Source organism: Macaca mulatta, chromosome 7 (genome assembly GCF_049350105.2).
Source record: "Macaca mulatta isolate MMU2019108-1 chromosome 7, T2T-MMU8v2.0, whole genome shotgun sequence".
Classification (NCBI taxonomy): domain Eukaryota; kingdom Metazoa; phylum Chordata; class Mammalia; order Primates; family Cercopithecidae; genus Macaca; species Macaca mulatta.
In genome coordinates this window covers 94,375,119-94,399,645 of record NC_133412.1, presented here as the reverse complement: position 1 = coordinate 94,399,645, position 24,527 = coordinate 94,375,119, and the positions used below count along the sequence as shown (strand labels likewise).

Sequence of the window (24,527 nt, the reverse complement as noted above, 5' to 3'; positions counted from 1 at the left end):
TATTACTCATAATCAGGACACATCAGAAGGTTCTTATTTCAGTTTATACCCCAGAAGCAGCTACATTATCAGAGGGGCATAGAAATATGACAGAACCAAAAAGCACAGTGAAGATCTTGGAAGAAGAGTTAGAGAAACAAGCCAGGGACAGTTTCTGAACAGACAGCACAGGGAGAGACCCAGAGCCCTTGCAGGGAGGAGAGGGTTAAATCCTTTCCTCTGCAGTACAAAAGAAAAGAGTGTGCGGAAAGATTAGGATTTTTGCTTTTACAATGGGAGCTGCAGAAGCGTAGGGAAGAAGCTGAAGAAAAAAAGGGGGCGTCTCCCCTTTAAAGACTTGCAAAGATTGAGAGAGAAAGAGAGAGAGAGTCAAGAACAGAGAATCAGAGAGAGAGAGAGAGTCTGTCTGTCTCTGGGAAAGGAGAACATCTCTGCTTCACAGTGATTTGCGCTGGGGGAGAGGCATCAATTGGCTTCGGACCCAAGGGGGAGAGGAGACCAGGTCACCCCGGTTAAGACTAAGTGAGCGTTGCCCCTCCCTCTCCCAACTCTCTACCCGGGAATGTCTCGGCGAAAGCAGCGGAAACCCCAACAGTTAATCTCGGACTGCGAAGGTCCCAGCGCGTCTGAGAACGGTGGGTGCCTGGGGAGGGGTGGGGGGCCCCTAAGTCCAAGCCTGTGTGGGTCAGGCCAGGGCAAGGGGAGGGCACTCGGGCCATGGGCGAAACCAGGCGGGGGCGGACTTGGTCACTGGGGGTTTAAAGGAGTTGAGATGCAGGGAGTAAAGAGATGACCTGCGCTGGGGAGAAGCCCCCGCTTGTTACTTGGGATTGATTCTGTTTGTGTTTTCCTTGTTTTTCTCTGGATGAAATGGAGTTTTCAAACTGGCTCTGTCTCCCCACCCAAGAGTTTTCTCCTCAGGTCTCCCTTGGCTCACTGGTCTTTGTGCCGTTGCTAAGTAACGTCCTCAGACCTGAAGACCGTCTCTTAGGGGTGGGATTTTCCCCCCTTTTCTTTCTGGAGAGTTGGGTTGCAAGAGAATGAATTGGATAAACGTGAAGGCTCCCCTGAGGGAGATGAGAAAAAAGTTTCTCATTGTTGGGCTGAACTGAGAGCCGATCAGAGCTCCCAGAGGGAGAGAGCTAATGTCGGTCAGAATGCAGCCTGGTTTGGGGTATGTATGTGTGTCACCTGGAGGAGAGCTGAAGGCTAGGTCTGGATGAGGGGCTTAGGTTTGTGCTTCAAGGAAAGCAAAGCAAAAAAAAAAAAAAAAAAAAAAAAAAAACAGTGCAAGAAAATACACCTGTTACTACGCGCGTATCATTTTATGAGGATACCGTGTTTTTGAAGCAACAGGTGTCCCTTATGAGGGGGAAAAAATTGTATGTATTCTTGTAACATTCCGTTAAGTGACAGGCAGACAGTAGAGCAAGCAGGGAACTGAAGAGTGAAATTGCCCAGAGTCTGAGAGACAGAGGCAAAATCAGGACAAAAACTTAAATTTCCTAATGCTCAGGGCTGGTGGTGCTCACTCCACTAAACCTGGGTTTTAAAAACTTGCCTGATTGTGAGTACATCTGAGCCAGGGTGTGGGAATCTATATATTTTGCAAGTCTCCAGGTAATTCTTAGGATCAAAGAAGTTTTGGACATACTTGTCAGTGGTATGGCTCCATATGTGCAGACTGAAAGTCTGGAAGTCCTGGCTCCAGAGAGGCAACTGTTCAGCATACAGTTGATACACCCAACAGTATAGTATAGGATTAAGCACAAGGGTTCTGAAACCAGACTTTTAGACAAATCCCAGCTCCACCACTTGGTTAGCTATGTGACCTTGACTGGTTTATTTTGTCTCTCTATGCTTCAGTTTCCTCATCTGTAAAATGGAGATGTGTATACTAGCTACCTCATTAAGTTGTTGTGAAAATCAAAATGAGTTAATATGTGTAAAACCCTTGGAAAAATACCTAGCATAAATAAGTGCTTAATACATGTAGTAAAGTACCTAGCATAAATAAGTGCTTAATACATGTAGTAAAGTACCTAGCATAAATAAGTGCTTAGTATGTGTGAATATTGTTATTATCATTATATGTGAATGCAGTGGCACTTCCTGCAAGTGCTGTAATATGACCAAAACTCAGGAACCTCTTGGCAAATGTCAGCATTTCTTTATGAGACATGTGTCATGAAAAGCTCCAAGATAGTGTATTGGTGGCGATTAAAATTATAGATTAAACTTGCCTTTCCACCTGTTAAAAAACAAAAGCTTGAGGTCAGATCAGTGCTCCATGTGCTACAAAATAACCTTAACAGACATATTATGTTTTGGGCAGAACACATCCTCCCCGAATCACTGCTTTTCTGGGATCCTACTGTGCCCATATTTAGAGGTTCTGTGGCGATGGCATCCTTCCCTCCTGAGACACATTAGCCCTTCTTAATGCTGCTATAGGCCGGATGTTTCCTACTTGTGCTCTACAGGAGACTTCCCCTAGAGCCTCAACTCTTCCCCAGAGTTGCCTCACAGTTCTGCTCTCCTGCTGGTTTGATTGTGGAACTATGCTGAACACCCCTCCAAGCCCCCAAGAAGCATCCTCTCCTCTTCTTCCTACTTCTCCCATCTGCTCACCCATTCCCCATACCATAGCTGAGGAAAAATCTTCTGTGAGGGAGTCAAAAACTATCTTTAGCAGCTGTCCTGAATGGATTTTCAAGCCCTTTAAGATATAGCTCCCACTTGGAGGCATGGTAATGCTGCTACAAAGTCATCCCCATAGAAACAGTAAAGCTTTAAACCCAATGGCATCAACAAATTTTTGATGAAAATTTGCCTTTGAGCTCTGAAAGGCAGAAACAAATGTAAGGAGCAAGGAAGCAGTAGTACCCTCTGTTGAGATCTACCTTAAGAAAGCTCATCGGAATTCCCCTGGAGCGAAAGATCCTAGGCTACTTATGATCTGGATGTCATTGGGCCTCATCTGCAAAATGAGGTGGCTCTATTTTATCGTATCTGAAATTCCTCCTTGATCTTACAAGCTTACAATATGTAAATTTCACATTTTCTGCTTTTCTTTTAAATTAATACATTTCCTTAATCATGAATGGGGCAGCATCCATTCTGCAAAATAGAATGAGAGCTCTCCTTTTCCCTAATTTTTTATAGACAGGGTTTCTATTCACTTATGTGACCTTCACACATCTGACTTCCTTCTACCCCACAGCATGCCCCACAGTTAGGTAGGAAGGGCTTTTATTTAGGGGTACACTGTATCCTTTGGTGCACCTGTGAAATGACGGATATTATCATGAGTATCAGAAGACATTTATTTAGTAGTCTAGGGTGCCAGTAATGTTTCCAGGAGTCTTTTGCCTTCTTTTAAGCAATATGTGCCATATACAACAAGTAAATGCTGAGCCTTTGTTACATATTCTAAAAGCCAAAATTCTACAGTGACCTAAGACATCACCAAGAAACAGTCTGAAAAATCTGTTTTCCAGCCGTTTTTGCTCAGCTTCCCTGACTAGAACATCAAAACTTAACAGAATAGTTATTTCATATAAGTGATAGGCAGGAAATACTCTATTTACTTAAAAACTCTAGAGAGGGGGAAAAAAAAAACCTTCTCTCTCCCCTACAGAGTCTAGAAATCTGGATTAGAGAACATAAGGGATGTGACTGGGGGAAAAATGCAAACCAGTACATCTGGGAAATAAAGGAAATGATCAGAAACCCAGATATTTAGTGAGAAGGAGAAACCAGGACAGCAGCCAAACAGATCTAGAGGGAGAGAGGGGAGTACTTTAGATGGAAGTTGGCAGACAGCAAGAACAGCAAGAGGGGAAAGAAGGCAAAGGTAGAGTTTTGGGGGCTCTGTTTACATTTGGAAGTAGAGAGCCTCATCTCTCAGGTTATTGATCTCTGGGCCACCCAACCCTAGGTATTCCCAAATCAGAAAAAAACACATTTTGGAATAGAGAGTATCTCAGGCCTGGTGTTACAGAGCACTAGATAAGAAAACAGAAAACTTGGTTTTCAATCTAGTGTAGACCTTGAAGCTATGTGATCTTGGGCACATGTGACCTTTCTTATCCCAGGGCTTCATTCAGCTTTTGACATTCAAATAATAACTAACACTCATGGCTAATATTTGTAGAGCATTCAGATACTGTACTAGGCCCTTTTTGCATTTCCTCTTTTTCCTCCCAGCTCCCTTATTATTGCAAAAAAGGTTTTTTTTTTTTTTTTTTGAGACCAAGTCTTACTCTGTTGCCCAGGCTGGAGTGCAGTGGCACATCTCAGCTCACTGAAACCTCCACCTCCAGGGTTCAAGAGATTCTCCTGCCTCAGCCTCCTGAGCAGCTGGGATTACAGGTGCATGCCACCACACCCGGCTAAAATTTTTTTATTGTAGTAAAATATGTGTAATAAAATTTACCATTTCAACCATTTTTTATGTGTACAATTCACTGGCATTAAGTACGTTCACTATGTTATGTAACCATTACCAATGTTTCAATAACTTTTTCATCATCAAACAGAAACTCCATAACCATTAAATAATAAATCCCCGCCGGGCGTGGTGGCTCACGCCTGTAATCCCAGCACTTTGGGAGGCTGAGGCGGGCGGATCACGAGGTCAGGAGATCGAGACCATCCTGGCTAACACAGTGAAACCCCATCTCTACTAAAAATACAAAAAATTAGCTGGGCGTGGTGGTGCACGCCTGTAGTCCCAGCTACTCGGGAGGCTGAGGCAGGAGAATGGCATGAACCTGGGAGGCGGAGCTTGCAGTGAGCCGAGATTGCGCCACTGCACTCCAGCCTGGGCGACAAAGTGAGACTCCATCTCAAAAAATAAAAATAAAAATAAAAATAATAATAATAAATCCCCATTCTCCCATTCCCTCAGCCCCTATTAGCCTCTATTCTGCTTTCTGTCTGTATGAACTCGCCAAATTTCATATTAATGGACTCATATAATATTTGGGTACCTCATACTAATGGAATCATACAATATTTGTCTTTTTTGCATCTGCTTTATTGCACTTAGTATGTTTTCTTTTTTTCTCAATTAAAATCAAATTTGTCTGAAAACATGTTCATTCATGTTGTAGCATGTATCAGAATTTCCTTCCTTTTTATGGCAGTGCCCTCATTTTATTTTATTTATTTATTTATTTTTTGAGACAGAGTCTCGCTCTGTCGCCCAGGCTGGAGTGCAATAGCGCGATCTCAGCTCACTATAAGCTCCACCTCCCAGGTTCACGCCATTCTCCTGCTTCAGCCTTCCCAGTAGCTGGGACTACAGGCGCCCGCCACCATGCCCGGCTACTTTTTTGTTTTTTTTTTTTTTTTTTTTTTTTTAGTAGAGATGGGGTTTCACCATGTTGGCCAGGAGGGTCTCGATCTCCTGACCCTGTGATCCACTCACCTCGGCTTCCCAAGGAAGTGGGATTACAGGCTTGAGCCACCGCGGCCGGCGCGGCAGTACCTTCATTTTAAGGAAGATAAATCAGCCGGGCACAGCAGCTAGCTCACGCCTGTAATCCCAGCACCTTGGGAGGCTGAGGTGGGCAGATCACTTGAGGTGAGGAGTTCAAGACAAGCCTGGCCAACAAGGTGAAACCTCGTCTCTACTAAAACTACAAAACTTAGCTGGGTGTGGTGGCGCACACCTGTAATCCCAGCTACTTGGGAGGCTGAGGCAGGAGAATCTCTTGAACCCAGGAGACAGAGATTGCAGTGAGCCGAGATCGCACCATTGTACTCCAGCCTGGATGACAGAGAGAGACTCCGTCTCAAAAAGAAAAAAAGAGAGAGAGAAATCAAACTCTGGGAGAGATTAAGACATTTTCCCAAGATCACAAAAATTAGAATGTTCTAGAGCTGGGACTTTAACTCAGGTCTGACTCCCTGTGCACAAATGACAATGAGAGTGTCAGATCTCTAAAGTCCCAGCTCCAAAATGGTATGAATTCCACGTTAAGTGTTGAGTCCTTTGATGTCAAAGAAATTTTCATTAAAATAGCATTCTTATGTTTGATCTAAGATACTCCTATTCTGTAATCAAATATATTTTTCTCACTTAGCACCAGGTGTACCAATCATTGTGCCTGTTAGTCTAGTGTGTTACACAGGCTGTAGTTACATTAGTAGGTCTGGGTTTCTAAGGATTATTATGTGTCTACATTTAGGAGAGAGGAGTAAGGAGATGAGATATTTCACTAAGAAGTAGTCAGTAGCAATAGTTACAGAATCAATTCATAATTATGGAAGCTACCATTTAGCATTGTTCAGTGTCAATAATAAGTAAGTGGGCCAGATGCAGTGGCTTACATCTGTACTCCCAGCACTTTGTGGGGACAAGGCAGGAGGATCCCTTGAGCCCAGGTATTCCAGACAGCCTGGGCAACATAGTGAAACCTCATCTCTACAGAAAAAAAAATTTTAATTAGCTCAGCATGATTGTGCATGCCTGTAGTCCCAGCTACTCAGGAAGCTGAGGTGGGAGGATCCCCTAAGCCTGGGAGGTAGAGTCTTCAGTGAGCTATGATTGTGCCACTGCACTCCAGCCTGGGCGACAGAGTGAAACCATCTCCAAAAAACAAAAAAAAAAAACAAGTAAGTTAGGTTAAGCAGGTGCTTACATAGTGTGCTTTGTTTCCTTAATGGGTAGATGATGCTTGAACTCTGTAGAACAAAGCCTTTCACCTTACAATTAGAAATATGGCTCAAATATCAATTAAAAAAGAAAAAATTCGCTTCAAGATACTCGTATCTGGGAAAGAAATGCAGTCACTTAAACTTACAGAAAGGTGTAAATTATATCAAATTCTATTCATGGAAGCAGATTTTTCACTGGGAAAGGATACAAGGAAGCTAATGTGTGGTTGTGGGCACTGTAGGGAGGGAAACTGATGGGAAGGTTTAGCACTGAGAGTTCATTTTGTCTATGTCCCAGTTGTGGCCAAGTTTAGCTCAGGTAAGATTTGTGAGGAGCAGGGTGGAGGGTGTGATGGAAAGGGCAGTCCTCCATGGGGTCTCATCATTGTGTCACCGTCTTTGTCTTCTCATTGGAATCACCTGAGGAGCTTTATAAAACTAATGCCTGGATCCTATCCTCGGGGATTATGAATTAATTAGCCTGGGATGTGGCCTGGACATAGGGATTTTTTTTAAGTTTGGTTGGTTGGTTGGTTGGTTGATTTTGCAGAGATGGGGGTCTCACTATGTTATGCAGGCTGGTCTCAAATTCCTGGCCTCAAGTGATCCTCCTGCCTTAGCCTCCAAAAGTGCTAGGATTATAGGCATGAGCTACCCACTGTGCCTAAACTTTCTTTTCTTTCTTTCTTTCTTTTTTTTTTTTTTTTTTTTGAGATTTTGAGATGGAGTCTCAAACCTTTGAGCTCAAGTGATCCTCCCACCTCAGCCTCCAGAGTAGCTGGGACTACAAGGAACAGGCCACTGCACCTAAACATAAAAATTTTAAAACTCTTTTCTGGTAATCCTAATGGGCAGCAAAATTTGAAAACCACTGTTCAAACGTATCACCCTGCTACATACGACCCACCTATTTTTCTCTTGGTTCTCCCCAACAGTTCTCTCTGAAGCCTAAAGCAGCAATTTGATGGGACACTAGGTTTAGAGGGGAAGCCACCTGGTTTCCCTTTTCTTTGTCATTTCAGCTGTCTATAAGTTTAAACAAGCTTTTCCAGGTCTTAGTCCCACCCCCGACTTTGCATTTGACCGGAGATAGCTTACCTCACCTTATCTGCTATCTAGGGACACCATTACCAGTTTAATTTATTCCTGCATTTGTGACTTCATTCATGTTTGTGTAAGAATCCTGCCCCCCTTTTCAGGATAGGCAGTGAGTGCAAAGCACTGAGAAATGGAGGGTTCCTCTTACAGGTGGCTGTTGATCCAGTCACCTTTCACCAGGGACTAAATTTACCTTAAAGAAGAGCTTAGATCAAATTACGCATCAGAAAGCACATTTCATTAAAGAGCAAGAAAGGGGACAGTGTTTCCCAGGAGAAGATGAAAAGAAAAGGATTTCTTTTCTTGTCAGAAGACTTGACAAAACAGCAACTGGATATCAAATGTTCAATGCTAATTAACAAATGCTCAGTAGAAAGCCTCCATCTGATTCCCTCTCCCTGACTAAGGCCAGGGAGCAAATGGCAGGTAGAAGCCACACAGGGCCCTTTCTCTAGCATTAGGGAAGCCATACAATGTTGATGTGCTTGAGAAAGCATTGGAAAGGAGTCAAAATTCTGAATGCTTGCTTCACTGAATTACTGTGTGAACTTGGAAAAGTCACTTAACCTCTCCAAGCTTCAATTTCCTTATCCGTAAAAATAAACCGCATTGCACAAAACTGTGACTTGCCATAAACGGAAATAGAATCCCCTCTCCCTCATTTGTAAGACCAGGCCTGGAAGCACAGAACCCATCCATTTCAGAAGTATGACTCACAATGCTAAGAGCTTTATTATCTGAAGTTTCAAAACATAATTCAGTAAAATTTTTTTGAGACGGAGTCTCGCTCTGTCGCCCAGGCTGGAGTGCAGTGGTGCGATCTCGGCTCACTGCAAGCTCCGCCTCCCAGGTTCACGCCATTCTCCTGCCTCAGCCTCCCAAGTAGCTGGGACTAGAGGGGCCCGCCACCACGCCCGGCTAATTTTTTTGTATTTTTAGTAGAGACGGGGTTTCACCGTGTTCGCCAGGATGGTCTGGATCTCCTGACCTCGCGATCCGCCCGCCTCGGCCTCCCAAAGTGCTGGGATTACAGGCGTGAGCCGCCGCACCCGGCCAGTAAAATGTTTTAAGTTTAAAAACACAGGCAAAATTTATGTTGAAAAGTAAAGTGGATGTTACTAATATTTTAAATAGGTTGTTTCAGCTCCCCGACCCCCTGCAAAAAAAGACTTCCTACCTTTGAAATATGCCACTGATATTAGCCAATATCTTACCTCAGAAATTAATAAGATTAGCAAACAACATGGAAAACAGATCTACTTTTAGTATATGTGTATTTAAGGCTACTTCGATTATTTTGCTACTGACAATGTAAATTCTCTAGTTGATAAAATTCAGGACTCCCCAAACTTTAAAAATCTCACATGTACCTATCAATTTTTTTAGACTTTTTTTTGTTTGTTTGTTTGGTTGGTTTTAAGTTTGGTTGGTTGGTTGGTTGATTTTGCAGAGATGGGGGTCTCACTATGTTATACAGGCTGGTCTCAAATTCCTGGCCTCAAGTGATCCTCCTGCCTTGGTCTCCAAAAGTGCCAGGATTATAGGCATGAGCTAACCACTGTGCCTAAACTTTCTTTTCTTTCTTTCTTTTTTTTTTTCTTTCTTTCTTTCTTTTCTTTTTCTTTTTTCTTTTTTTTTTTTTTTGAGATTTTGAGATGGAGTCTCAAACCCTTGAGCTCAAGTGATCCTCCCACCTCAGCCTCCAGCTGAAGTTTCAAGTTTTCAAAGTTCATTCATGTTGTAGCATGTATCAGAATTTCCTTCCTTTTTATGGCAGTACCCTCATTTTATTGGAGAGTTTCCAATAAAACCGGGAGATGGAGTTTCGTTCTTGTTGCCCAGGCTGGAATGCAATGGCACGATCTCAGATCCCTGCAACCTCTGCCTCCTGGGGTCAAGCCATTCTCCTGGCTCGGCCACCCCAGTAGCTGGGATTACAGGTGCGTACCACCATGCCCAGCTAATTTTTGTATTTTTAGTAGAGATGGGGTTTCACCATATTGGCCAGGCTGGTCTGGAACTCCTGACCTTGTGATCTGCCCGCCTTGGCCTCCCAAAATGCTGGAATTACAGTGAGCCACTGTACCCAGCTTTTTTTTTTTTTTTTTTTTTTAAGTAATGGGGCCTCACTATGTTGCGGAAGCTGGAGGGCAGTGGTTATTCACAGGTGTGATCATAGCTCACTGCAGCCTCAAACTCCTGGACTAAAGCAATTCTCCTGCCTCAGCCTCCCAAGTAGCTGGGACTACAAGTGTGCACCACCATACCTGGTTTACACATTAATATTGTCAAATTTTTCAATTTTTTGTCCCCACAATATTTTTCTGAGTAAGATACTGCAGCTGCAATATTACCACTTTATGAAGAGGGAAACGGTGGTATAACATGGTGTGTCTGACCACCATGTCTCAATTTATCAGCGAGGCAAGAAGAGAACTGGGATTAGAACAATTTAGGTTTACTGATGCCCAGGGAAACCACAAAACCAAGGACTTGTGGTCACTTCCTGCATGTAAGAGAAAGTATTTTAGGAAGTGGGAAGCGCTTTAAGACTAATTTCAAGGTAAAAAGGAGAATGCCAGAATACCTGGTCCAGGAGGCATTTTATTCTTACTTATCCTGTCTGAATAGGAGGCCGCCTCTGTGATGGTGAGCAGGTGTTAGCTATTTCTAAGCATTCAAACCAGGCTGGGCCTGAAAGGGCTTTAGACACTGAGCGCGCCTGGTAGCTCCTACCGCATTGTTTCAAGAGGCTCCCCTCCCCCCCAGGTTAGAGCTGGGTGGGCCTCCGTACGCCTTTGCAGGCTAGCGTCTCCCCAAACCCACTGTCTTTAATAGTGACAGTGTGAGGAATGTTGCAGGAGAATAGAGGAGGAAGAGCGTAGAAAAGAGGGTACTAAGTAGGAGATGGCTTATTAAATAAGCATGGACTCTATAAATTAGGTGTTGTGTAGGCTGAGCGATCTGCGGAGTGGCCTGCATTCAGCTATTATTCTGGGGGAGGAGGGGCGGGGAGTGAAGGGGCTTAGTGTTCCGCAGAGTCCTGAAATGACTTCCTTGGAAATTCTACCTTGCAGCCGCCCACCCTGAGAAACTTCTTTTGTGGAGAGGGATGGGGGTAGGGTGGGAATGGAAGTGAGAAAGACGGGACAAAACTTGGAATATTTTGGGGTGTGTGTGCTGGTGAGGAGTGCATATTCTGAGCTCCTCCTCTTCTTCTGGCCCTCAGACCTCTGAGGAGATCAGACGACCCTCTCTGGAATCCACGTTTTCCAAGCTCAGCGGATCCTTTATCCAAAGAAAAATAAGAGAAGCCTATCGCCTTGCTCCATTGAGCAGGGCTACGTTTCCCACTGTGCCCCTAGAGCTTAGGAGGGGAGGGCGGGAGGAGGAGGGAAGGCCTGGGCAACGGCATCTGCAGATGGGGGGAGCTGGCCAGGGAAGGGGAAAGGTGGACCCCCGCAGTGCTTCACAGCACCTGTCACTGCGCCTCCGGAAACTCTCCCGAGCTCTGGGCTCCCGCCCCCACGCCCCAGCTAGCGCTCCCTTCTCCCGCCTCCTCTAGCTCCCGCCTCCCTCCCCAGCAGCTCCTCCCCATAAACTCCCCTCCTCATCAGCTCCTCCCAGATCTCCCCTCTCCCCGCTTTCTCGCTCCAGCTCCTCCCCGCCTCCTCCCTCCCCTCCCCCTCCGCCTCTGCTCCCTGCCCCCGCCGCTGCCGATCTCCATCTCCGCAGTCTGGGCCGCTGGGTGCAGAGGCTGCCGCAGACCCAGCGGCCACCGCCGCCTCCCTCAATCCCAATATCCATTGTCTCCCACCCCACCTGACCCTCCACTTTCCCCACAACCATGGCGCACGAATCCGGGAGGAGCTCTCGTCTCGGGGTGCCCTGCGGGGAGCCGGCAGAGCTCGGAGGTGCGGTAGGGTCGGGCTGGGCAGGGGTGGGGGCGGAGGGGGATGCGCAGGGGCGGCGAAGACTTTCGGTGGGCGGGAGAAAATGCTTGATTCTCTGCGTAGGCCCCTGTCCTCACACCTATTCCGTGAACTCGCTTGTGGCCTTGGGAAGGGAGGGTGGCTGAGGAGGGGAGTAGCATGCTCTTGCCCCCCTCCCCTCCTCCCGCCTCCCTCCCCCTCACCCCTGCCCCATGCCGGGTTGTCTCCTGTCCACACTGTTCCGGCCTGAGCTTTAGACTTCTGCACGGCCTGATGGTGAGCTCATCTCCCCACCCCCAACTAGCGGTTACTGGGCTCCTTGTTAATTAGAGCCTCGGTATACCCAACCCAACTGCGCCACCCACGCTCTCTCTCCTTGTCTTCTCCCCAGGTGATGCTAGCGAGGAAGATCACCCCCAAGTCTGTGCCAAGTGCTGCGCACAATTCACTGACCCAACTGAATTCCTCGCCCACCAGAATGCATGTTCTACTGACCCTCCTGTAATGGTGATAATTGGGGGCCAGGAGAACCCCAACAACTCTTCAGCCTCCTCTGAACCCCGGCCTGAGGGTCACAATAATCCTCAGGTCATGGACACAGAGCATAGCAACCCCCCAGATTCTGGGTCCTCCGTGCCCACGGATCCCACCTGGGGCCCAGAGAGGAGAGGAGAGGAGTCTTCGGGGCATTTCCTGGTCGCTGCCACAGGTACAGCGGCTGGGGGAGGTGGGGGCCTGATCTTGGCCAGTCCCAAGCTGGGAGCAACCCCATTACCTCCAGAATCGACCCCTGCACCCCCCCCTCCTCCACCACCCCCTCCGCCCCCAGGTGTAGGCAGTGGCCACTTGAACATCCCCCTGATCTTGGAAGAGCTACGGGTGCTGCAGCAGCGGCAGATCCATCAGATGCAGATGACTGAGCAAATCTGCAGGCAGGTGCTGTTGCTTGGCTCCTTAGGCCAGACAGTGGGTGCCCCTGCCAGTCCCTCAGAGCTACCTGGGACAGGGACTGCCTCTTCCACCAAGCCCCTACTACCCCTCTTCAGCCCCATCAAGCCTGTCCAAACCAGCAAGACACTGGCATCTTCCTCCTCCTCCTCCTCCTCTTCCTCTTCAGGGGCAGAAACGCCCAAGCAGGCCTTCTTCCACCTTTACCACCCACTGGGGTCACAGCATCCTTTCTCTGCTGGAGGGGTTGGGCGAAGCCACAAACCTACCCCTGCCCCTTCCCCAGCCTTGCCAGGCAGCACAGATCAGCTGATTGCCTCGCCTCATCTGGCATTCCCAAGCACCACGGGACTACTGGCAGCACAGTGTCTTGGGGCAGCCCGAGGCCTCGAGGCCACTGCCTCCCCTGGGCTCCTGAAGCCAAAGAATGGAAGTGGTGAGCTGAGCTATGGAGAAGTGATGGGTCCCTTGGAGAAGCCTGGTGGAAGGCACAAATGCCGCTTCTGTGCCAAAGTATTTGGCAGTGACAGTGCCCTGCAGATCCACCTTCGTTCCCACACGGGTGAGAGGCCCTATAAGTGCAATGTCTGTGGAAACCGCTTTACCACCCGTGGCAACCTCAAAGTGCATTTCCACCGGCATCGTGAGAAGTACCCACATGTGCAGATGAACCCACACCCAGTACCAGAGCACCTAGACTACGTCATTACCAGCAGTGGCTTGCCTTATGGTATGTCCGTGCCACCAGAGAAGGCCGAGGAGGAGGCAGCCACTCCAGGTGGAGGTGTTGAGCGCAAGCCTCTGGTGGCCTCCACCACAGCACTCAGTGCCACAGAGAGCCTGACTCTGCTCTCCACCAGTGCAGGCACAGCCACAGCTCCAGGACTCCCGGCTTTCAATAAGTTTGTGCTCATGAAAGCAGTGGAACCCAAGAATAAAGCTGATGAAAACACCCCCCCAGGGAGTGAGGGCTCAGCCATCAGTGGAGTGGCAGAAAGTAGCACAGCAACTCGCATGCAGCTAAGTAAGTTGGTGACTTCACTACCGAGCTGGGCACTGCTTACCAACCACTTCAAGTCCACTGGCAGCTTCCCCTTCCCCTATGTGCTAGAGCCCTTGGGGGCCTCACCCTCTGAGACATCAAAGCTGCAGCAACTGGTAGAAAAGATTGACCGGCAAGGAGCTGTGGCAGTGACCTCAACTGCCTCAGGAGCCCCCACCACCTCTGCCCCTGCAGCTTCATCCTCAGCCTCTTCTGGACCTAACCAGTGTGTCATCTGTCTCCGGGTGCTTAGCTGTCCTCGGGCCCTACGCCTTCATTATGGCCAACATGGAGGTGAGAGGCCGTTCAAATGCAAAGTGTGTGGCAGAGCCTTCTCCACCAGGGGTAATCTGCGTGCACATTTCGTGGGCCACAAGGCCAGTCCAGCTGCCCGGGCACAGAACTCCTGCCCCATCTGCCAGAAGAAGTTCACCAATGCTGTCACTCTGCAGCAGCATGTCCGGATGCACCTGGGGGGCCAGATCCCCAATGGTGGTACCGCACTCCCTGAAGGTGGAGGAGCTGCTCAAGAGAATGGCTCCGAGCAATCTACAGTCTCCGGGGCAGGGAGTTTCCCCCAGCAGCAGTCCCAGCAGCCATCACCAGAAGAGGAGTTGTCTGAGGAGGAGGAAGAAGAGGATGAGGAAGAAGAAGAAGATGTGACTGATGAAGATTCCCTGGCAGGGAGAGGCTCAGAGAGTGGAGGTGAGAAGGCAATATCAGTGAGAGGTGATTCAGAAGAGGCATCTGGGGCAGAGGAGGAGGTGGGGACAGTGGCGGCAGCAGTCACAGCTGGGAAGGAGATGGACAGTAATGAGAAAGCTACTCAGCAGTCTTCTTTGCCACCACCACTACCACCACCTGAGAGCCTGGATCAGCCTCAGCCAATGGAGCAGGGAAGCAGTGATGCTTTAGGAGGCAAGGAAGAGGGGGGCAAACCGGAGAGAAGCTCAAGCCCAGCATCAGCACTCACCCCAGAAGGGGAAGGCACCAGCGTAACCTTGGTAGAGGAGCTGAGCCTGCAGGAGGCAATGAGAAAGGAGCCAGGAGAGAGCAGCAGCAGAAAGGCCTGCGAAGTGTGTGGCCTGGCCTTTCCCTCCCAGGCAGCTCTGGAGGAGCATCAGAAGACCCACCCCAAGGAGGGGCCGCTCTTCACTTGTGTTTTCTGCAGGCAGGGCTTTCTTGAGCGGGCTACCCTCAAGAAGCATATGCTACTGGCACACCACCAGGTACAGCCCTTTGCCCCCCATGGCCCTCAGAATATTGCTGCTCTTTCTTTAGTCCCTGGCTGTTCACCTTCCATCACCTCCACAGGGCTCTCTCCCTTTCCCCGAAAAGATGACCCCACCATCCCATGAGCCTGTTTTTCTGTACCTGCTGCTCTTTGTCCCACAGAGCAGAAACACCTTCACAAAAGGACCTCCCAGATTTATGAGCCCTGATTTTGTCTTTTTCTCTAAGTTCTTAACATATGTCCCTAGTGGCTTTTCTCTAGTCCCTGAGCTTGGAAATTACTGTGCTTACAAGGGGATGGCCCCCTAAGGAATTTTTCTTACCTCGTCATTCTTTGTACCTGAGGAAAATAGATTCTCTGCAGCTTTCTCAAGAGGAACCCTCTCCAGCTTCCCTGGTGTGACCCTTCTTTCCCCTCCTCTTTCCTCTCCCTTTCCCTTTGGCAGGTGCACCTGAGCACCTACATTTGGAATTGCAGCCTAGCCCAAAGGGCTGGCAGCTGTCTCTGAGGGCCCAGTGTCACTCCTCTGGGGTGACTTTTCTGCTCAGCTGGTGGGTGTGGGTCCCCTATCTTTCTAGAACCAGTATGTGGCATTCCTGTCAAGTGGCCTGCCCATGAAGCCCTGGAATTCCAGCTCCACCTCCACTACCACTCCAAGCCTGGCCCCACCAGTGCTGTTTGGCCTAGGAACTGTGGCTGGGAAGGTGCCTCCAACAATGGGATCCAGGGAAGCCAACGAGAAGACAGCTCCCCTCCTATTTCAGCCTCCTGCAACCAAGGCAGTGCCTGAGAAGCCCATCATAGACAAGAAGTAGCAAACTGTATATTCCTTTCCCCTCCCCCTCCTCCAGAAGGTGCCGGTACTGAAGATGCTCCAGTAATTGGTGACCCAACCCTAGGAAGTATGGAGAAATGAAGGGCATAGGAAAATTTTCCCGTAAATCCCCTGATGGTCACATTAAAGTAAAGGTGTTGGCTGGTCAGTGTGCCGAGACCTCTCCAGCTTCTCATTCATCATGGCCTCTCAAAGTCGGGAAACAAGCTGATTTCTTGCCAAGAGGTCTCCCAGGAGATATCTGGGAAATGTGAAGTTCATATCTTTAAGGGGCATTGTTGGTCAGCATGGTCGATGAAGTAATGATGAGAGAGTTATGGAATGTTGCTAAAACATAGGGCTTGCTGGTACCTATGTGACTAAGAAAGGGGCATGATGTAAGGGAAAGGGCCTCAAATTATTGTGAATGTGGACATTCTCGTTAATATTCTTTTGGGCTAATAGTGACATAGTGTGCAGAGGTGTTCCAGGGATCATGGGGGATTTCCTAGCACTAGTATGCTTCTAGTTTTAGATAACTCCCTCCTTTATTCCCTGGCCCCTTGTATTTTCCTTATCTTCCTCTTTCAAGACCCCTATCCTCCCCATTTTGCCTATCTGTAGGCTGGGGCCTGTGTCTTTGTCATTGTCTGGTTCTTAGAGTCCCAGACTTTGGGAGACCAGCTCCAGGTGGCATCCTCCCTGCCTCTCTGTCTTGTAATGAGATGTAGTATTTACTCTTAACATAGGATCATTTGGAACAGGAGTTCTGAGGAGGAGAGAGTGAGGATTTTGCTATTGACTGACTTGAACGATGGCTTCTCCTCAAGCTGTAGGCTCCAGAGCTTCCTCACCTAGTAAAATGTCAACAACAGACAGGGGAGATATTAGTGTCTTTCCCTCTATCATTAAAGGTGTTTTAACCAAATATTTATGTGTTTCTCCTTATTTCATGATTACATAGCCAGCTGGGGTGTGATATGGGCATTCTCCAACATTGAGATTCCCTTCCCACCTACATCTCCTGCCAAAGCTGAACATATGGTGTTGAAATATTTACTTTATTCAGCCTTGTCCTAAGACAGCCTTCAGTTAATGTAACTTCCCTGTGGAAATTGTTCCCTGTGGAGTTTGTATTTCCAAAAGGTAGGCATTTGCCCATTATGTCCAGTCATTGTCTAGATTTTTCTCTACCTAGAACCTTCCACCACCAGGCTTTTGTGTGGGTTTTGTTTGGAGGTTGGAAACTTTCTTTTCAGTCTTTTTCAAACCACAGATCAGCCTTCTGATATCAGTCAATCTGTAGAACCAAGGTGAATTAAACTTTATGATCCTTGAGATCTGATGTCATAATCAGAAAGAAAAAAAAATGTAATTCAACCCTAATAATTTCTACCAACAAGACAAAGGAGGATTCTTAGCATTAAGAATGCAGAGGAAGCACATAGGGATGGGGTTAAATAAAACGTATAATTTTTTTTTTTTTTTTTTTTTTTTTTGCCTGTCACAGTGGCTCACGCCTATAATCTCAACAGTTTGGGAGGTCGAGGCAGGCACATAGCTTGAGCCCAGGAGTTTGAGACCAGCCTGAGCAACATGGCAAAACACTGCCTCTTCCAAAAATACAAAAATTAGCTGGGTGTGATGGTAGACACCTATGGTCCCAGCCAATCAGGAATCTGAGATGGGAGGATTACCTGAGTCTGAGGAGATTGATTTGTAAGATTCTAATATCATTGCCTGTTAGTGCTAAAGGGATGGAACTGATAAAATGATTTGCCCAAAGTCATTCAGTGGCAAAGCTGGATTAAGAACCCAGGTAGGGCCAGGCACGGTGGCTCATGCCTGTAATCTCAGCACTTTGGAAGGCCAACACGGGTGGGATCGCTGGAGCCCAGGAGTTCAAGACACGCCTGGAAAACAATGAGACCCTGTCTCTGCAAAAAATAATTAGCTGGCGGGGCACGGTGGCTCATGCCTGTAATCCCTGCACTTTGGGAGGCTGAGGAGGGTGGATCACCTGAGGTCAGGAGTTCGAGACCAGCCTGGCCAACATGATGAAACTCCGTCTCCACTAAAGATACAAAAAATTAGCTGGGCATGGTGGTACGTGCCTATAATCCCAGCCATTCAGGAGACTGAGGCAGGAGAATTGCTTGAACCCAGGAGGCAGAGGTTGCTGAGAGCTGAGATCATGCCACTGCACTCCAGCCTGGGCAACAAGAGACAAACTCTGTCTCAAAAAATATGTAATAATAATAATTAGCTGAGCATGGTGGCAAGCACGTGTAGCCCCAGCTACTCCACTGTAGTCTCAGCTACTCAAGACGCTGAGGTGGTAGATGAAGGCTGCAATGAGCTATGATAGCACTGGACTCCAGCCTGGGTGACAAGAGTGAGACACTGACTCAAAAAACAAAACAAAACAAAAACAGAACTCAGGTAGGCAGAATCCCAGTCATGGCACTACTTTCACTCATCAGAGATGGCACTTGCTTTCTGCTACATCATTTAAGATTCTGGATGTGAGGCTGCCTGTAAGAAGGGAAAGAGGTGAGTAAACCTATTCCTTTTTAGGGGCGGGGGGACAGAGTCTTAACTCTGTCACCAAGGCTGGGGTACAGTGGCGCAATTACAGCTCACTGCAGCCTCAACTTCCCAGGCTCAGGTGATTCTCCCATCTCAGCCTCCCAGGGAGCTGGGACTATAGGTGCGCCCCACCACACCCAACTAATTTTTCATATTTTCTGTAGACACAAGGTTTCACCATGTTGGCCAGGCTGGTCTCCAACTCCTGGGCTCAAGTGATCTGCCTGCCTCAGCTTCTCAAAGTGCTGGGATTACAGTCATGAGCCACTATGCCCGGTATAAACCTACTCTTAATTTAAGATAAAGAACCAATGTTTAATTCTAGTTGCCCCCACCAGAGCAGTACAAGCCCCCTTTAAAATGTAACTGATGAATAGGAACGCATGGGAATCTTTCATTTCTGGCAAAGCTTTGTAGATCTGCTTTTCCTCTCAGCCTGTGGAAGGAGGTGGGTCACCAATCCTTCCATCCCCTTAACCTCTCCCACCCCCACTAGACACAGATAATGCCATTTAACTAATTAAACCAGACTTGCCCTCTCTTTAGGTGCCAGTTCCCATTATGGTAACAGCTGTCAGTGAAGCTTCTATTGATGGACACTTCCTTGGGCAGGCCAGCACTAAGCTTGAATCCCTATCCCGCTTTTTCACAGCTCTACTTTATTTTCCTTCCGCCTCCTTTTCATTATTTTCCCTCTCCTGCTTTTTCTCCTTTCACTGACCTCCTCTTATTTAATAGCTTTTATTTCTATTTCTTTTCTCCCTTCATCCCTAATTTATTCTTTCTCTTCTTAGAGCCTTTAATTTCTTCCTTCTTACAATTGACCCTATCTCTATGCTCAGCCCCACCATTTCCCACTCTCAGTAACTTTTTGCTGGACAATCTTTTTGGAAGTTGAATTAAGTCTAACCTGCAGGAATGAATATATAAATAAATACAGCTTGCAAAACACTTATTTTACATGAAACAGAGGATCTAGTTCAAATTGGATGAATAAAGTCATTGCTATTATAAGAAGCAAGAAACTGCTTCTTTGCTCATTCATTCAGTTGACTTTTGAGGATTTACGCTGTTTCAGAGACCAAGAGTTCTCAATTCCCAGTCAAAATAATTTTTAGGCTGGGCACAGTGGCTCACGCCTGTAATCCTAACACTTTAGGAGGCCGAGGTGGGCAGATCACCTGAGGTCGGGAGTTCAAGACCAGCCTGGCCAACATGGCGAAAACCCATCTCTACTAAAAGTACAAAATGTAGCCGGGCGGTAGTGGCCTGTAATCCCAGCTACTCCGGAGGCTGAGGTAGGAGAATTGCCTGAATCACTTGAGTTGCTTGAACCTGGGAGGTGAAGGTTGCAGTGAACCAAGATCGTGCCATTGCACTACAGCCTGGGTGGCAGAGGGCAACTCTGTCTCAAAAAAAAAAAAAAAAAAAAAAGAGACCAAGTGTTGGTTAGGTGCAAAAGTAAATACTGTTATGCCTCGCTTAAGGACCAGGACACATTCCAAGAAATGTATCATTAGGCAATTTTGTTGTTGTGCAAACCTCATGGAGTTTACTTACACAAACCAATATGGTATAGCCTACTACACACCTAGATTAGGTGTGGCTATGGTATAGCCTATTGCTCCTAGGCAACAAACCTGTGCAGCATATTACTGTGCTAAATACTGTAGGCAATTGTAGCACAATGGTATTTGTATATCTAGACATGCAAAAGGTACAGTAAAAATACAATACGAAAGATTAAAAAATGATATACCTATATAGGGCACTTTCCATGAATGGAGATTGCAGGACTGGAAGTTGCTGTGGGTGAGTTAGTGAGTGCATGGTAAGTGAATGTGAAGGTCTAGGACATTACTGTAAACTACTGTAAACTTTATAAACACTGTATGCTTAGACTACACTAAATTTATTTAAAATGAAGTAACCGTGCTACAACATTCTGGCAACTACAACGTCACTAGGTGATAGGAATTTTTCAGCTCCCTTATGATCTTATGGAACGATTGTTCTGCATGTGGTCCATAGTTGACCAAAACATCATTATATGATGTTTGACTGTAAAATAAACTTCTGCCCTTAGGGAGCTCAGTCTCAGCGGGAAAATGTAAACAGATACTCTTTTTTTTTTTTTTTTTATAAGAGACAGGGTCTCAGTATTGCACATGGTGGACTCCAACTCCTTGGCTTAACTGATCTTCCCATCTCAGCCTCCTGGGACTACAGGCACATACCATGGTGCCTAGCTTTAAACAAATACTTTTATTTGGGGGTGAAAGGAACTATGAGAGATAATGGACAGTGTCCTGTGGAATCCAAGAGAGGGAATTCAAACTTGTAATTCTAAAGTGGAGAAGGGAAAGGGAGCATACAATTCTCTTGAATTCACCTTTCACAATAACCACTCTCAAGTATATTAACTCAACCTATACAACTTAGGAATCAATGCAGTTGCCATTTAAGAACCTATGCAAGGCCGGGCGCTGCAGCTCACTCCTGTAATCCCAGCCCGTTGGCAGGCTGAGGCGGGTGGATCACTTGAGCTCATGAGTTCAAGACCAGCTTGGGCAACGTCGTGAGACCCCATCTCTACTGAAAACACAAAATTAGCCAGGTGTGGTGGCAGAGGCCTGTAATCCCAGCTACCTGGGAGGCTGAGGCAGGAGAATCACTTGAGCCCAGGAGGAGGAGGTTGCAGTGAACCAAGATCATGCCACTGCACTACAGCCTGGGCAACAAGAGCAAAACACCATCTCAAAAATAAATATTAGCCAAGTGTGGTGGCAGGCACCTGTAATCCCAGCTACTTGGAAGGCTGAGGCAACAGAATGACTTGAACCTGGGAGGTGGAGGTTGCAGCGAGCTGAGATCATGCCACTGCACTCCAGCCTGGAGACAGAGCAAGATTCCGACTCAAAAAAAAAACAAAACAAAAAACAAACAAAAAAAAAAACCTGTAAAAGATCCATCGCACTCTGTTTGGCAGACGCAGAGATGGGCTGCTTTTGAGATGTTCCTTCAAGAAAGAACTGGCTAACAAGCTGCAAGGAGCCTGGTTAGTTGACAACCTCCAGCTGTACTGCTCTTCTCCAATCCTTGGCCCAAAACTGAGCAAGGTACAAGGGCTTAGCCATTGGAACATAGGACTCTAATGAACAATCTTTGTTCTGGAAATTCCTACTGGACTGGTAGAGACTTTATCAGGTCTGCATGATGGTCTGACAGGTCTCCCTAATCAATTCCACTCCCCCTTTCCCCCACTGTCTTTCCTTATACCAGTGTTATTCCCCAGTAAAACTTCTGTACTGCTAATTCTGTCCCAGCATCTGCTTCTCAGAGAATTCAACCTGTGTCACCCCTGAACAAGGCGCAGAATTTATTGACACATTCTCGTCTCTCAGAAACTCCTGCACCTGTAACTCTGGTTATTGTCGCTGGCACTTTTTTTTTTTTTTTTTTTTTTTGAGATGTAGTCTCGCTCTGTCACCCAGGCTGGAGTGCAGTGGCGTGATCTTGGCTCACTGCAACCTCCACCTCCTGGGTTCAAGTGATTCTCCTGCCTCAACCTCCCGAGTCGTTGGGATTAGAGGCGTGCGCCATCACACCTGGCTAATTTTTGTATTTTTAGTAGAGATGGGGTTTCACCATGTGGGTCAGGCTGGTCTCAAACTCCTGACCTCGTAATCCGCCCGCCTCAGCCTCCCAAAGTCCTGGGAATACAGGCATGAGCCACCACGCCCAGCCGTCACTGGAACTTCTTAGCCAATCAACAAACACTTGTCTTCTGATCCCCAAAACAGATTTCACTAGCCTTATTCTCAATTAGACCCAACTTTGACTTCCCTTTATATTTCCTTATCTATTCTAACATTTAATAATGGTAGGTTGACTAATCCTAGTGGATATTCTGTTTTCAGTCAGATATGGACAAGACTTGAGGGAAAAAAACGTTCATCCAAAGAATCAAGTAAAAGGTGAAGGGTTGGGCACGATGGTTTATGCCTGTAATCCCAGCACTTTGGGAGGCCAAGGCAGGTGGATCACGAGGTCAGGAGTTTGAGACTAGCCTGGCCAACATAGTGAAATCCTGTCTCTACTAAAAATACAAAAATTAGCTGGGCATGGTGGTGCATGCCTGTAGTTGCAGCTACTCAGGAGGCTGAAGCAGAAGAATTGCTTGAACCTGGGAAGCGGAGGTGAGCCGAGATCGTGCTACTGCACTCCAGCCTGGGCAACAGAGTGAGGCTCCATCTCAAAAAAAAAAAAAAAAAAAAGTGAAGTATACAGTTAGTACTGTTTGAGATGAGGTCTTCGTATGTTGCCTAGGATGGTCTTGAACTCCTGAGTTCAAGGGATCCTCCCACCTCAGCCTCCAAAGCAGCTGGGATTACAGGCACACACCACAGCACACAGCCTACTAGTGTCTTCTTTTTTTTTTTTTTTTTTTGAGACAGAATCTTGCTCTGTCGCCCAGGCTGGAGTGCAATGGCACCATCTCAGCTCACCACAACCTGCCTCCCAGGTTCAAGTGATTCTCCTACCTCAACCTCCCAAGTAGCTGAAACTACAGGCACATACCACCACATCCGGCTAATTTTTGTATTTTTAGTAGAGACAGGGTTTCACTATGTTGGCCAGGCTGGCCTCGAACTCCTGACCTCGTGATCAACCTGCCTCGGCCTCCCAAAGTGCTGGGATTACAGGTGTGAGCCACCACACCTGGTCTAGTGTCTTAATACTTACATATTTGCTTATGATTCCATGGAGTGCCTGGTAGGATGGCTTGTCTATGTTCCATGTGGTGAGGACTAGGCTCATTCAGGCAGCTTTCATTTGGACTGGAGAAGCCAAGATGGCCTCACTCACTTCTGGCTACTTGGATGGCTGACTGTAATGCTGAACCTTCTCTCCTTACCATCCTTCATCCTACAGGGTCTCTCTTTTCAAATGGTCTAGCAGGGTAACTGGACTTCCATGAAGGCCCAGGGTTCCAAGAGGGCAGAAACAGAAGCTGTGGCAGCACATCTGGAGGTCCCTCAGATCTGTGTCTTGCTTCAATAGTGTTTAGATGGAACAGACCCAGGGACTCTCTCTCAAAAATTAGAAACAAAACCAAACCAAACCCCGGAAGCTGTAATGCCTCTTAAGGTCCAGACCTCTTAAGGTCTAGAACTCAGGGAATATCACTTCTGCCACATTCTTTTGGTGAAAGCTAGTCAGAAGCCTAGCTCAGATTCAAGAGGAGAGAGAATAAGCTTTACTTATTGACTGAAAGGGGGCAAAGTCACACTGCCTGAAGGCAAGTGGGTGGGAGGCATTGTTGTGGCCAACTCTGGAAGCAATCTACCACAGCAGATATGAGGAAAAGTTCAGAAGTGTAATGCATGCAGCACCCATCTGCTCAAAATTAGGCTTACACTCTGTTTTGACTAGAAGAAGTCTGTCTGCATTTTTCCTTCCTCCTCCTCCTCCTCCTCTGTGGCTGCTGGGCTGACAAGAAAGCAGTATCTTTCTTTTGAGCAGCAAACTGGTCAAGAGGAGTCTAAAAAGAATCTCTCTATAAGAATATCATGATAAGAGACCTTCCTGTACTTCAAAAAATTTGCCCAATATGCCACTGTAATAATTTACCCAGAGTTAATGTGAAAGCAAAAACTTCTGAGAGCTGCCCTTGATTTGACTGACTTTCAGGAGTACTTGTGCTACTTCTTTGCACCACTGCCCTCCAGCAGTGAAAGAGTGAGGCTTATCTTAATAAAACAAAAACAAAAAAACAAAGTTACACATCCCAAAAGACAGTGTAAATTCCCTAAAAGTAAATTAAGTTCAGAAAATGAGATGGAAATGAGTATTTTGATCACTACTAAATCTCCATAGTATCTAACACATAGTAGTCACTCAATACTTACTGAATGGATAAAAGTCATATTACAATCTTTCAATAGCTCCCTTCATATTCACCCCTTCCTTTTCATTACTGTTCATAACCAGCTTTTAGTTAAAGTTCTTCTCATCAGACACTTAGTTACAATGGACTACTAACCATCTTTCTCCTCTCCTAAATCTCCTTCCTCCTTTCAATTTATCTAGAACAGTAGATCAATTTTGAAACATTTCTATTTACAAACTTTAATTGTTTCCTATTGTATTCTGAATAAATTGCCAAGTCTTTACTCAGGTACCATGTACCTTCTGCAATCT

General features: G+C 46.7%; 1 protein-coding gene and 1 long non-coding RNA gene across 9 annotated transcripts; one reads left to right on the top strand and one right to left on the bottom strand.

Moving 5' to 3' along the window:
• Positions 1-217: 217 nt before the first annotated feature.
• SALL2 (spalt like transcription factor 2) lies at positions 218-16,662 on the top strand. 8 transcript variants are annotated; one of them, XM_077940597.1, is made up of 4 exons: positions 255-635; positions 12,088-12,405; positions 12,814-14,915; positions 15,499-16,662. In XM_077940597.1, exons 1-4 carry the CDS (start codon positions 563-565, stop codon positions 15,733-15,735), a joined length of 2,730 nt encoding a protein of 909 aa, XP_077796723.1. In that variant the 5' UTR covers positions 255-562; the 3' UTR covers positions 15,736-16,662. The 8 variants fall into 8 exon arrangements, with proteins under 8 accessions (XP_014998744.2, XP_077796718.1, XP_077796723.1 ...); XM_077940598.1 differs by lacking the exon at positions 255-635 and adding an exon at positions 11,390-11,678; XM_015143258.3 differs by having other exon boundaries at positions 218-635; positions 12,088-14,915.
• A 573-nt stretch (positions 16,663-17,235) lies between these two features.
• Positions 17,236-19,763, bottom strand: LOC144330160 (uncharacterized). The gene is made up of 3 exons (XR_013396076.1): positions 19,706-19,763; positions 18,597-19,529; positions 17,236-17,779 (listed from the first exon to the last, which is right to left on the bottom strand). It is a non-coding gene; the product is annotated as an uncharacterized LOC144330160 (long non-coding RNA).
• Positions 19,764-24,527: the final 4,764 nt, after the last annotated feature.